Below are 13,015 nucleotides of genomic sequence, written 5' to 3' on the forward strand. Positions count from 1 at the left end.
ATTCACCTCCACGATCACTTCTTAGCACCTTAATTTTCTTGCTAAGTTGATTTTCAACTTCACTCTTATATTGGACAAATTTGTCAATAGCTTCATCCTTACTTTTGAGGAGATACACATAACAAAATTTTGTGCTATCATCAACAAAAATAATGAAGTATTTATTTCCACCACGAGTTTGTACACCTTTTAAATCACATATATCACTGTGAATTAGATCAAGTGGTTCACTATTTCTTTCAATAGTTCGAAAAGATGATCTCGTTAGTTTTGCCTCAACACAAGTTTCACATTTGTGTTGTTTATCAATTTGGAATGCAGGAATGCTTTTCATGTTAATTAATCTACGAATTGTATCATAATTAACGTGTCCAAGTCTACCATGCCATAAACAAGAAGACTCAATCAAGTAAGCAAAAGTATTAACTTTATTCATTACGAGCTTAATAGCCATTACATTTAGTTTGAACAAACCATTACAAACATTCCACTCTTTGACAAAACCACCTTATCTGACTCGAAGACAATGCGGAAACCATGCTTGTTAAGAAGTGTCCCGGACACCAAGTTCTTGCGGATGTCAGGTACATACAGCACATTGTTCAACGTCAGTTCTTTTCCAGATGTCATCTTCAGGACAACTTTTCCTTGACCCTTGATTTCAGAAGTTGCAGAATTTGCCATGAATAGCTGCTCCCCACCGAACCACCACTCTCTTGGGTTAGAACCCACCAGATTAACTTCTGATATTACAGCACATAGATTCACGTTCGAAACCTCCTGAGAAATGTTCTCTACCACATTCGCCTCTCGGTTTCTCTTCGGCTTCTTACACTCAGAGGCCTTGTGACCCATACCATCACAGTTGTAGCATTTTCCAGAAAACTTTTTCTTTGAAATGCCTCCTTTGGGTCCCAGGTTCAACCTTTTGGAGGAGGAAAAAGTTCTCGTTTTCGAGCTTTGACCATGCTTGACAACATTTGCTTTAGCAGCAATAGGAGAAAACAATCGTCTTTCCGAACTCTTGTTGTCTTCCTTGATGCGAAGTCGCACAATGAGCTCTTCAACATTCATCTCCTTGCGCTTGTACTTCAAATAATTTTTGAAGTCCTTCCAAGCTGGTGGTAGCTTCTCAACAATAGCAGCCACTTGGAATGATTCGCTCAAAGTCATCCCCTCACCGTGCATCTCGTGAAGAATCACTTGGAGTTCTTGAACTTTGCTGATAACTAGCTTTGAATCCACCATTTTAAAGTCCAGAAAGCGGCCAACAAGAAATTTCTTGGCCCCGGCATCCTCGGTTTTGTACTTTCTGTCAAGGGATTCCCACAGCTCTTTAGCCGTTTTCTTTTCGCAAAACAAGTTGTAGAGCGAATCGACCAATCCGTTTAGTACATAGTTTCGGCATAAGAAATCAGAATGATTCCATGCCTCCACTGCACTAACAGACTCAACATCTCCCTCACCCTCTGTGAGTTTAGGAGCATCCTCAGACAAGAATCTGATCAGGTTCAGCATCGTCAAGTAGAACAGCATCTTCTGCTGCCACTTTTTGAATTCCACACCAGTGAATTTTTCAGGCTTTTCACCGTGACTGGCTGGGACTGCAACCGCAGCAGCACGTGGGGTAACATGAGGGACAACTTGAGCCACGGTAGGGACAACATAACCAGTTTCCCTTTGCACGCTGGTTTCAGTATCCATATCTGAAACAAACCACGTAATGAGTAATCTGTTTTAAGTTTGTTGGAAAAGTTGCTAACAACAATAGCGTAGAAACGAACTTATAGAAATAAATCAATAATCGAAACAAGTGTGATTTTTACAGTATGACTATCGTGTAAAAGAAAGCAAAACCAAACCGAGGCCTGTAGCATGTACAGTTTCCTTAAAATAGATTCGTCCCCTCCTGTATGTGCTTCAAGGATCGTCTTGGACGTCTGTTTATCAGGATACAATGGAACAACCAGCAGTGACTTAGCACAAGACACTACTATGGCGAACTGAAAACGTACCTTTACTTTATCACCGAGATTTAACGGAGACCAAATGAAAAACTAATAATATTAAATGCAAGATAATGCTTGAAAGAGAAAAGATTTTCATGTGTTTGAAATGAGGAAATGAACCCCACTATTTATAAGCCTCAAAATGCACGCCAAGAGTCATGCAAGATTAATTAACTCAATTAATCTTCTCATAAACTCAAGAATATGAAGAGTCAAAACTCTTCAATTAACTCAAGAATGTGGAGAGCCAAAAACACTCCCACATTCATGAGACATAATTTTTATTCAATCTTTAAATTTACTTTAAATTTCCAACATTGTATGTGTAAAATAATACGTAAACATTATGGAACTTATATGTGCCATGAGTATTCATTTTAAAGTATTTTATTTAGTTAAGTTATTTTACAAAATTAGCTTAGGCGTGGTAGAAAACTAATAGAGAAATGTAAAGAAGTTGATGATATATATGAGATTTTTTTTAAAAAAAAATGAAGGTTCTTAATTATATCTAGCTAATTTTCTTCAATTGTTGAAATTGATTTTGAAAGTAATACTGAATAAAATTGCTAGAAAAAATGCAAGAAGTTAAGGGATACTTCTCCAACATTTTGTGGCCGACTACCTTAGCCCCGTCGATGTCGTCCTGTTAAGATAAAAGTTGACTTATTTTTTTATGATAACAAACTAAACTGAGGAACATAGATCGACGTCAGTATTGAACTGATATGATAAAAGAGTTAATAAATCATTTAAAAAATTTTATATAAGTCAACTAAACTGGTTTGGTTTGGACTGATGAGCCTAAAGAAAAGTATTGATATTCGATCCAGATTTATAAATCAGTTAGATTATTTCTATTCAAGATCAATCGAGTTGTATACTGACTGATACGAAGACATTATGTGTACAACAACCAATCTTCTTAGAGTTTAATTTGAACATGATGAGAAAAGACAAATCTATTTCTCTCTATGATAGAAATAAAGAACCGTTGGTTACCATATCTAGTTAGTGTGCAAGGAAATTGATTTTTTAGTATTATATTTGGAAAGATGAAAAGGACACGTGACATTCTCTATGGTTTCGTTGGCTATCTAGTATAACCGTGAGTACCGTTCAAATTTATTAACGTAGAGTCATTATTTATAAAAGAAAGAATGCATCAGAATGTGAAGGATCGAAATTTTTGAATCCCTGCATACTCAAGAACATTTCTTGAAGTTCTATCAACATCCAAAAGAGCTATTATATTAAGATGATTTGCACAAGCTAGAATCCCATCAGATCCATTAAGGATCATTTGTGCGCTATTTCAATCTCACTAAGTCTTTGTATATTCGAGCTGATTTATGTAGTGAGAAGTTTGTAACTGTCATAAACGTATTTATGAACAGATAAAATTTGATGTGTATTTGCTAAGAGTTTCATATCAATAAGGTTGTTGAACCGAGCTGAATTGTCTTTGTACAAAAGGTTGTTATACTAATAGAACTCTTCTGGAAATAGAAGAATGAGAGAAATAGAAAACTTGTTTTCGAACTTTCATAAACAAACTCTCGACTCATTTTACTTTTTGCTACCTATTAACTTACTTTTGGATTTTATGTATAACTAGTTCACTAAGTGTGTCGAGTTGTTTTCGCACTTTAAAACTTTTTTTGTTGCTCAAAACATGTAGTTTGATCAAGAAATTAACTCGAGCTGCTAATTTAATTTGTAGCATATTATAATTAAATCAAGAACTTAGATAACAAATTATTTGCAATACATAATATTCACGTATTATAATACACATATACAATCCCTAATATTTCGAAACAGACAAAGTGCAGTTCTCTAAATATGTTTCTTTTTTTAACACCGATTATATATTGTTAGTATATAAATATATCTTTAATTTCAAGATTCAACTAAAAAAAGCAATACTATTCCACAATATATCGGAAATTTTTTTAAAAAAATATTGGGAAAAATGTCTTCATGTAGGTTTATTTTTTTCTTTGATTACAAAACGAGCACAAATCCTTTGTATGATTCGTTTCTTTCAAGAAAAGACCAAAGGGATGGACCAAAAAAATGTTTATTCTATGTAATAAACTTTATATATATTCTTGTTCAAAGCAATGTACCTGATTCTTATATATATATACACAAACTTTAATTTATTCGTGGTCCCTTCAAGTTTTTTTTTTCTGTAATTAATTTTAAAATATAAAAGTTGTTTGATATAGCATCCTTTTCTACTTTTCTTGCATTATAGGCAAGTGTTTTTTTGAACAAGTATTTCTATGAACAGGTATCAATATTCCGAACTCGTTCCATCCTTGTCGGGAGTTACATCACACTAGTGAACGTCGTTTTTACTTGGAACGATCTCCATATTTGCATTGCTGCCTAAGTTTGTTGCAGTTTTGTTACATTTAAGCATAAGAATGAAATTTATCAATTTTTTGAAAAAAAATTAAAATCGCAAAACGATAAAATCCACAGTTCGGAATTCTAAAAGGGATGGAAGTCAAAATTATTTTAAATGAAAATATAACTCATAATCATATGTGACCAATGCATTAAATCATGACCAAAACTTGTGTGAGACGGTCTCACGGGTCGTATTTTGTGAGACAGATATCTTATTTGGGTCATCCATGAAAAATTATTACTTTTTATGCTAAGAGTATTACTTTTTATTGTGAATATCGGTAGGGTTGACCCGTCTCACATATAAATATTCGTGAGACCGTCTCACGAGAGACCTACTCTTAAATCATTTACATGCTACTAACACAAAAATCATGAAAAAAATGGACTCTCACATGTTATATATTTTTGAGTTTTGAAATCTGTAAAGTCCTAAAGCATAAACATATTTCAGATTTTTCTACCTTATCTGTAGTGTTAATACCCTATGATGTAGTGAAACTTTGGTACATATAACATCGACACATAATGTCAATTTATATTAATATTTGAAAAACTCACATAATCTAATGATATAAGGATATTAAGATAATTACTTTGGTGGAGTATAGACTAACTCGTTTATTGCTTAGAAATTCCATGTTTTCCGGCCTTAGTCTGAATTTACTTTTTCTCAAGATTGTTGTAGTGGTCAAGTAAACTTTTTTAAATTTAAAGCTGGCCTAATTAAAATAAATAAATAAAAATATTTTTTTTTATTATAGAATAGATAATTTGCCCGAAAATTCTTCCTTTACCAACTCTGATCAAGAAAGCACAACAAAGAAAATAATTTTTTTTTTATGAACATTCAACCACTATTTAATCTGATTTACAATAAGCACTCAACAAAATCTCCAAACAACGCCCTAAAGAATGAGTTCACACAAAAACACAAAACTCAGGCAGAAAAAAAGAAAAAACTTATGTAATGAGCTAAAGGCATTGATTTTGCCTTCTTACATTCTATGAAACCTCAATCATGTCAAAGATAAATTATGTAGACAAGCTAAATTCTGGACGAAACCGAAAAATCCAACAATATGTCGAAAACCGAAGGATTAGTACCTTTGATTTAAAGATATGCACACTTTTTCTGAGTGATTTGAAGTGAAGATGAAGCACTAGGAATCCACCAAACTCTAACACTTTTATCAAGGCTTCCACTATATAGCATGAATCCACATCCTACTCTTGTCGGTGATGCTTGCAAGCATTTAATTGGTCCTTCATGTCCTTGGATCACCATGTGTCTACTTAGCATCCCATTCATTTCTCTCTTCCATATACTAATAGTCCTATCAGCTGAACCACTGCATAAGTAATCTCCCATCAAACACATACACAGAACTGCCATTTTATGGGCTTTCACCTCGCAAATCATCCTCCAGCTATCCATATCTTGATTCCCAATCCATCCCATTATGTATCCATCTGAACCCCCTCCGAAAACGACCTTCGAATCATCTGAAACCACCACAGAATTCAATGAAATGTCCTTGTGGCCATCCAAGATTCCTTTGAGAGAATGCATTTTGTTCTTCCCTTCTATACCCCAAGCCTTGATCTTCCCATCCGCGGAGGCGGAATACACTACCCCTTTGCTGGAAAAAAGCCCGTTTATTGCGTCATCATGAGCTTTGATGGATTCCAAACACTTGAAATCTGATGTCCTCCAAACTTTAAGAGTCTTGTCCCAAGAACCGGAGTATAATAGCCCGTTTGAGAAGGCTAAACAAGAAATGCTATCTGCGTGTTCGATCCACAAACGCTTGTGATGCCGCCTAGTTTGGACATAATTACCTTGACTCATAAACTTTCCTAAATAGTCTTTAGTAGTTGGAAGAGTGTCAACTAGTTTAATCACATTTTCGGAGCTTCTTGAAACTTTCCATACTCTGACTCTACTATCTTGATGTGCTGTAAAAACCCGATTTCCTGCGGTGATCAGAGCCTTGACCGAACCGTCGCCTTGCCCGAATTTAGCAAACTTTCTCAAATCAGGCTGTTGCCAAACAATGATATCTTTTCCCTGTGAAGCACTGAGAATGAATTCTCCACACAAGGCTAAGCAAGAAACAGATCCAATATGCCCAGAAAGAACTGCCAAAGATTTGTAGGATTCAAAGCCTGAAATGGGTGAGCTTGGAATCTTGAAATTGAGATTCTCCAATCCGAATCGAAATGATGTCTCGAGGCTATCATCTGTATCACTACTGCTTCTCCCGCTGCTGTTGCTCGGTGTTGAGGTAGAAGACAACAATGGAGTCGCCAAAATCGTATCTTGAATCGAAGGACCCTTCTGGTGGATCATTTTCTTGATCGAACAAGTGTTTAAAAAAGTGGGCAAAAGGCTTTTTACAACAAAGGAATGAATCAAGGCGAAAGAGAGACACAGATTCAAGAGAATGAGCTCGAAATTGAAATTAAAGGCAGTACTATAGAAAAAGCAAAATGAGAGAGACGTTGCGGGAATTTCCCAAAAACTCAAACAAATTATATAACAAAAATTACGAAAAACAACCCAGGGCTCGAGAGAGAGGAGCGGAGTTGAGATTATTTGCCAAGAAAATCAGAGCATATTCAAGGAGAAAAAGGGGGGAGGTTCAACGGCTACTTTTGACAAGAACAAAGCTACCAAACTTATTAAAGAAGGGGTATTTTGGGGACCCTCAAGAATTTCTTATTCTTCTCTTTGCTGTAAAGTGTAGTAAACAGAATACTAATTAAATTCTTTATTAAATTTGAAAGCTTAAAAATATTTTTTTAAAATTGATGTTCGATTGTTGTTTATTACCAGTTTTGCTAACGAGGGGCGAATGAGTCACTCCATGCAGTAGGCGTGCCAAAAACCGAGACGGGGAATTTTGTATTTTGGCAGCCCACGTATAAACTGGGGTTTTTTCATTAATTATTTTTTTTAAAAAAATAAAAAAATCTATTACAAAATGTGAAAATACCGTAAAACGCCAACTACAGTAGCGGACGCTTTGATAGCAGACGCTGGAGGATGGGTCCTTGCAGCGCTGCAGTCTACATGTGGTGTGTGAATTCTACGGTCTTGGTCCACTTCTACATGTGGTGTGTGGTTGCAGGTGTACGTACGAATCTGTCATTTTTTGTGAATTTTATTTCAACATCAACTATTTGATTGTTGTATGTGAAAATAATTTCTTTATATATTTGTTTCATTCATACTCGCTAATATATTACAAATTCAAGTTCAACAAATTCTGCGCAAATTTAATTTTCAATTTGCAACATTTGAAGAAGGTAAAGAATTGTTATATAAAGTATTATATTGTATTAGTTGAGTGTTCAAATTATCTTATCTGTGTGTTATTTCTCGGAAATAATATACACAATCGTATGTTGTCATATTTAAATCATATAGTATTATATGATGTTCTATAATGCAGCTTCCATATATATGGATAATCATCTTATTACTGCTCTTATTGAACGGTGGCGACGTGAGACACATACATTTTACTTTAGATGCGGTGATGCTAGGATCACTTTACAATATGTTTATGTCAGTTGAGGGTCTGAAAATCGTTGGGGAGTCGGTGACTAGAGTAGATTATTCAAATAAAATGACTGAAAACATATTACATAGCATTAGCATCACTGCATCTAATGCTAGTGTGCTAGTTCTTATCAGAAACATACAAACACTTCCCATGTTTTTCAGAGGGAAGTGCGTGTAATTACCAATCTTCAAGCTCACAGTTTTGCTTTTCTTCGAATTTGCGGTAATAGCAAAAGATTTTTGAAGCAGCTGATTCACAATACCTGGAGTCGTAGAAGAGAGTAAGGTAAACATCCAAAGAATGAAAAAATGCATCCCAGATTGCCATTGGAAGGATAAAAAAAAAAACAGAATTGCCTTACCTGAATGATCCCTCACAGCCCTTCAATCACTTCAAATACTTCTGATGCTGTGAAGAAAATTCATCCACGCAAAAACTTTCCAAGTCTGCCTGACAACATGCACCATAACCCATTGAAACAATGACGACGATTGATCGTGATTCAGAACACTTAAAAACACAGACCCCAGTAGCCCTGACACCGATGGCAATCGACATACCAGAATGCCATTTCAAACATTCCCAATGTTATCACAAGTGCAATACAGTTATGAAATGGAAGAACTCCTCTCCAGAACCTCGCATGCTATAAAAACCAGAACATACAAAGAACCACAAATGCAAGAGACATGAACCATAGAAATATAAGAGGGGCCATTCTACCTGGCAGGTAATCAGTATAAACGAATACTCAAACTGAGATCATTCAATCGTGATCCAAAATCAATTTTATCATTACTTAGTTGCCTCGTGACCTCCAAACTTTCTTTAATTACTATCTCATAGTCAACTCAGCATTTCAGACATTGTTTATTTTAGAAAAATACACCTCATTTACAGAATTAAACCAGGAACTCATTACGCAAAATATATCACGATCATCAGCATTACAGGCCAAATATGATAAGTTCTACTCATTTTCCAACAGCTTAGATTCACTATAAATATATACTGCGTCAAATAAAATAATAGCCGTTGTGGGCAAATATTTTCGGTCATCATCGTCTTCTATGGTTATACAAAACCCAAGAACCTTATAACCAGAAAACTAGAAACAACACAAAAACGATTGATATGCATGATTCAAACTCCAAGAGACCCAATATGTAAAAAATACCAAAACCCAAAAATTAATCAAACTTTAACCTACATGTCAATATCAATGTTCATATTCATGATTAAGCATCGAACAAACAAAATGGATATGGAAAAGGGATTTATCAAGACAACGTGTTAGGATCGGGTGATTGGTTAGAATAGTTTGTTCAAAAATTCGATTGGGTTAACATTTTTGAACTTAATTATTTTCGTCAAGTAAATATCAGTTGACTGATCAGATAAATTCTATACCGAAGAAAGCTAAACTGACAGATTGAACAATAAAAAAATGGCTAAGTAAGAAAAACAATTAGATTATCAAGAGTAAGCTGACTGAAATGTAAATTACACAATGATGTTTTTGGATGTTCGGAGATTTGAATAACTCTTACGTCATCCCTTCTTTCTTGGGGGGAGGATGTTCAGAAGGCTTTGGAGATTACAATTTTTGTAGCAACCCGATTTAGTTTGATTTTATCACTATCTAACTAAAACTCCTAGTTTAACTTACTTACTTAAACAACACTGAACAATACACTACCTGTCAGTTTACAAGTATTTCGAAATGAAAATATTAAACCAAATTGATCTTCTATGATCTGATATAATACTTAAGCATGTGCTAAGATATCTTGAAAGCAGTTGGACTATTGAAAGTTTGAATACTTGAACTTATGCGGTGATTCCAGATAGTCTAACTTATTTACAAGTTTCTCTATTGATAGACTTTGATCCAACAGTCAGTAAAATCAAATATTATATTCGTTCTAAATATAGCAGTCCCTAATCCCGACTTTTCCACGTCACTATATTTTCTGACAATTCGTACACAATAAAGTAGTGCTCACGGATTTCTGACAATTCAGAGCCTGTTGGTACTGAAAACTTTATCTAATAATTCAGCTTTGTAATTCTCAGTAGTCTAACTGATTCTTCAGAGAATGTTTCTTCATTTACTCAACTATTTATTAATCCAGTTGGTCTTCAACTATTAGTTCGGTAAACCTAGATATCAGTTAAGCTTCAAACGAATTTTGTCTTATAATACTTTCAGTGTAGCTCATGTTCAGTTCAGTTTAGCTCATGTTTAGTTTGTTAAATCACCAAAATTTAATTGATCCAACGCAAACATAAGAAAACTTGAAACATAACCAAACAATATCTGCAAGAAAGCCTTCACAATGTAATTAATAATAATAATAATAATAATAATAATAACAACAAAACACCATTGATAACATGGTGTATACCCAGTAATAAATGAATACACACCCATTCACATTCCTCAGCCACGTACAACCAACCATAATCAAAACGTTGACTGACCCTATCACCAAAAATCAAATATCCCAATTATGTCCCTGTTTCAAAAACCGATTTCCAACAGATAAAATCCAAACACAACCAAAATCATGGGCGGAGTCGTAAACTCACAATTGAAAAATTATACCATTTTATTCATTCTCTTTAATCGGTATAGGATATGAACAAGAGTGCCCCAAAATACTATAATTTCAATGGTTGCTCGTTGGTCGGACATGTTCGACACCACAAAACTTCAATCCCAACTCTAGTCGTTGAAGGTGGTCTTCAGGTGTCACACAGTTTCTTGGAAGGAATGAATGGATGTAAATATCCAATATTTTTCAGAAATGTGATCTAATGATGCAAAATTCCGTGTACTCGCAACCTTTCAATCCCAAAAAAGCAAAGAAATGGCAAGTCTCAACAATGTAAAGTAGCCACTGTCTGCTATCTGGATTCGATTAGTGTAGAAGTCAAAGAAGTTTCTTTAACGATGTGAGGCCACAATGGTGAAAGAGCAACAACTTTCCCGATGATGATCAATGTTGGCGACACAAGATGATGTGACAGTATTTCATTTGCAAGATCCTGCAGTTCAGCAAACACGATCCTTTGCTGAGGCGTGGTTCCTCGCTCGATAGCAGCAGCTGGTGTGTCATTTGGCAAGCCGTGGTGCATCAGTTTGGAGGCCAACGAAGGGAGTGTCGACAATCCCATATAGACAACAAGAGTCGAATCAGGATCGACCACGTTCTCTGCCACGTATAGAGGATCGGTTCCTCCCTTTCGGGAGTGTCCCGTCAGAAATCTGACACTGTTAGCAACTCCACGGTGTGTCAATGGAATTCCTAATTCAGCGGCTATCCCAGAAGCTGCGGTTATGCCTGTCACATATTCACAGAGACTATCTAAGAATTATAATTATGAGAGGAAAAAGACTGCCAATGTTTCAAAGGCGGAGAACCAGGTCTAAGTTACACCAGTCATAAGAAAATAAGCCACAGATGTAATGCTCAGCCTTTTCTCGAACAAAATGATAAACAAATTAAAGGTATGGAAAAAAAATATTTTAAATACCTGGAATGACTTTCACCTCTATTCCTTGCTGTTGCAGAAAGTCCATCTCCTCTCCACCCCTTCCAAATACCTAAAATCAACAGTTCTAGTGCGCGTTATCAAATACATCCTTGAAACATTGTCTACCTTGACTCAAGATTACCTTAAAAAACAAGGTTTAGGTTTACTTACCAATGGATCCCCGCCTTTAAGCCTCACAACAGTGGCTCCAGCTTCAGCAAAACTCAAAAGCAACTCATGAATTTCCTCCTGCACAAACCCTCAATTATAAATACTTTTCCCAACAAAACAACAAATGATAAAAAGGAGCACAAAATAAGAGCACTGCAGTGCACAAGAATATTTTGGTTGACCAATTTTATTCCCAAATACGTTTCCCAGTTCAAAGCCTCTCGGGCAATTAGGATTAGGAATAGGCGTAATCGGACATAGACATTATCACAAGTTTCATATTTTCTCAACACAAAGTTCAAATGTTCATCTTGAGAAACGGTATAGCATGAAAAAGACAGTTTTCTGGTGAGAGAATAGCAAGTGTTGGAAAGTCGGAAGAGCGATCATAACTAGACCTCTAGACAATTGAGCTACTACATGATTTAAAATATCATATAATTACCATCAGCAGGCAAATACTAGATTGTAGAAAGGATTCGAATATAATGAGCAAACATCTCTTACTATTAAGAATTCGGTCACCAAAGGTTACAGTTTGGCAAGAATTTCGCACCCCAAGCATATATAACCAGTAAAGTTTCATTTACAACACTATGCAGGACAATAGAATGTCAATTTTACAATTCATAAGGCAAATCATAATTTCCCATTAACAGCCAATCATTCGAAATTCCAATTAACATAATCTTAACCAAGGATTCATTTTACTCAAATCACAATCCAAAAAAGCATTATGTCCAAGTCTCAAGCTTCAGAAGACACCGATATCTAAAAGTACCAAACTCAGATATGAATGTCCTCCAAATTAATTCAATGAAAGAACCAATAACCGTAAAATAAACAAAGAATCGACAAACCTGAGTTCTGCTATGGTACCCAGAAGTCTTGCCAACATACAGAAGCCTGGCATCAGGCCCCACCAAATTCAACACATCATTGGAGACCAATCTATCGTACAATACAAGATCCGCACTCTCTATCACTCTCAATGCCTTGAGCGTCAGAAGCTCCGGGTCCCCAGGCCCGGTGCCCACCAAGAACACATTCCCGGGCCCTCTCTTATCAAACCCATTTTCATTTCTCCTCTTTTCACTCAAAACTTCTAGCAATTTCTTCAGCTCAGGAAGCTGCGACGATATATCGTAATCCCTGAGTTTTTTATCATTTAGAGGGCAAGACGAGAAGGGCTGCTCCAACTGGTTCTTGTACAGCCAGCTTTCTCTTTCGTACCTCTCAACAGAGTGTTTTTCTGTGAAAGGCGACGCCTTTCTTGCATGTGAAGCGCAGTTGACCGCATTC

The 13,015-nt window shown here is 35.7% G+C and overlaps 2 protein-coding genes across 2 annotated transcripts; both read right to left on the reverse strand.

The window, feature by feature from the left end:
• Positions 1-5,252: 5,252 nt before the first annotated feature.
• LOC140957298 (protein JINGUBANG-like) lies at positions 5,253-7,127 on the reverse strand. Its single transcript, XM_073414492.1, has one exon. It carries the CDS (start codon positions 6,781-6,783, stop codon positions 5,545-5,547), a length of 1,239 nt encoding a protein of 412 aa, XP_073270593.1. The 5' UTR covers positions 6,784-7,127; the 3' UTR covers positions 5,253-5,544.
• Positions 7,128-10,436: 3,309 nt separating this feature from the next.
• Positions 10,437-13,014, reverse strand: LOC140958001 (S-adenosyl-L-methionine-dependent uroporphyrinogen III methyltransferase, chloroplastic-like; the record flags this gene model as incomplete). The annotated part of the gene is made up of 4 exons (XM_073415406.1): positions 10,437-11,349; positions 11,543-11,612; positions 11,714-11,791; positions 12,574-13,014. Coding segments are annotated over 4 exons (1,026 nt in total), but the record flags the coding sequence as incomplete, so codon positions are not given.
• Between the last annotated feature and the right edge of the window lies 1 nt (position 13,015).

Source organism: Primulina huaijiensis, chromosome 14 (genome assembly GCF_012295235.1).
Source record: "Primulina huaijiensis isolate GDHJ02 chromosome 14, ASM1229523v2, whole genome shotgun sequence".
NCBI classification, from domain to species: Eukaryota; Viridiplantae; Streptophyta; class Magnoliopsida; order Lamiales; family Gesneriaceae; genus Primulina; species Primulina huaijiensis.

What these genes read in the sequence shown, in the direction of transcription:
- LOC140957298 (XM_073414492.1), bottom strand. Translation starts at nt 6,783, where the DNA reads ATGATCCACCAGAAGGGTCCTTCGATTCAAGATACGATTTTGGCGACT.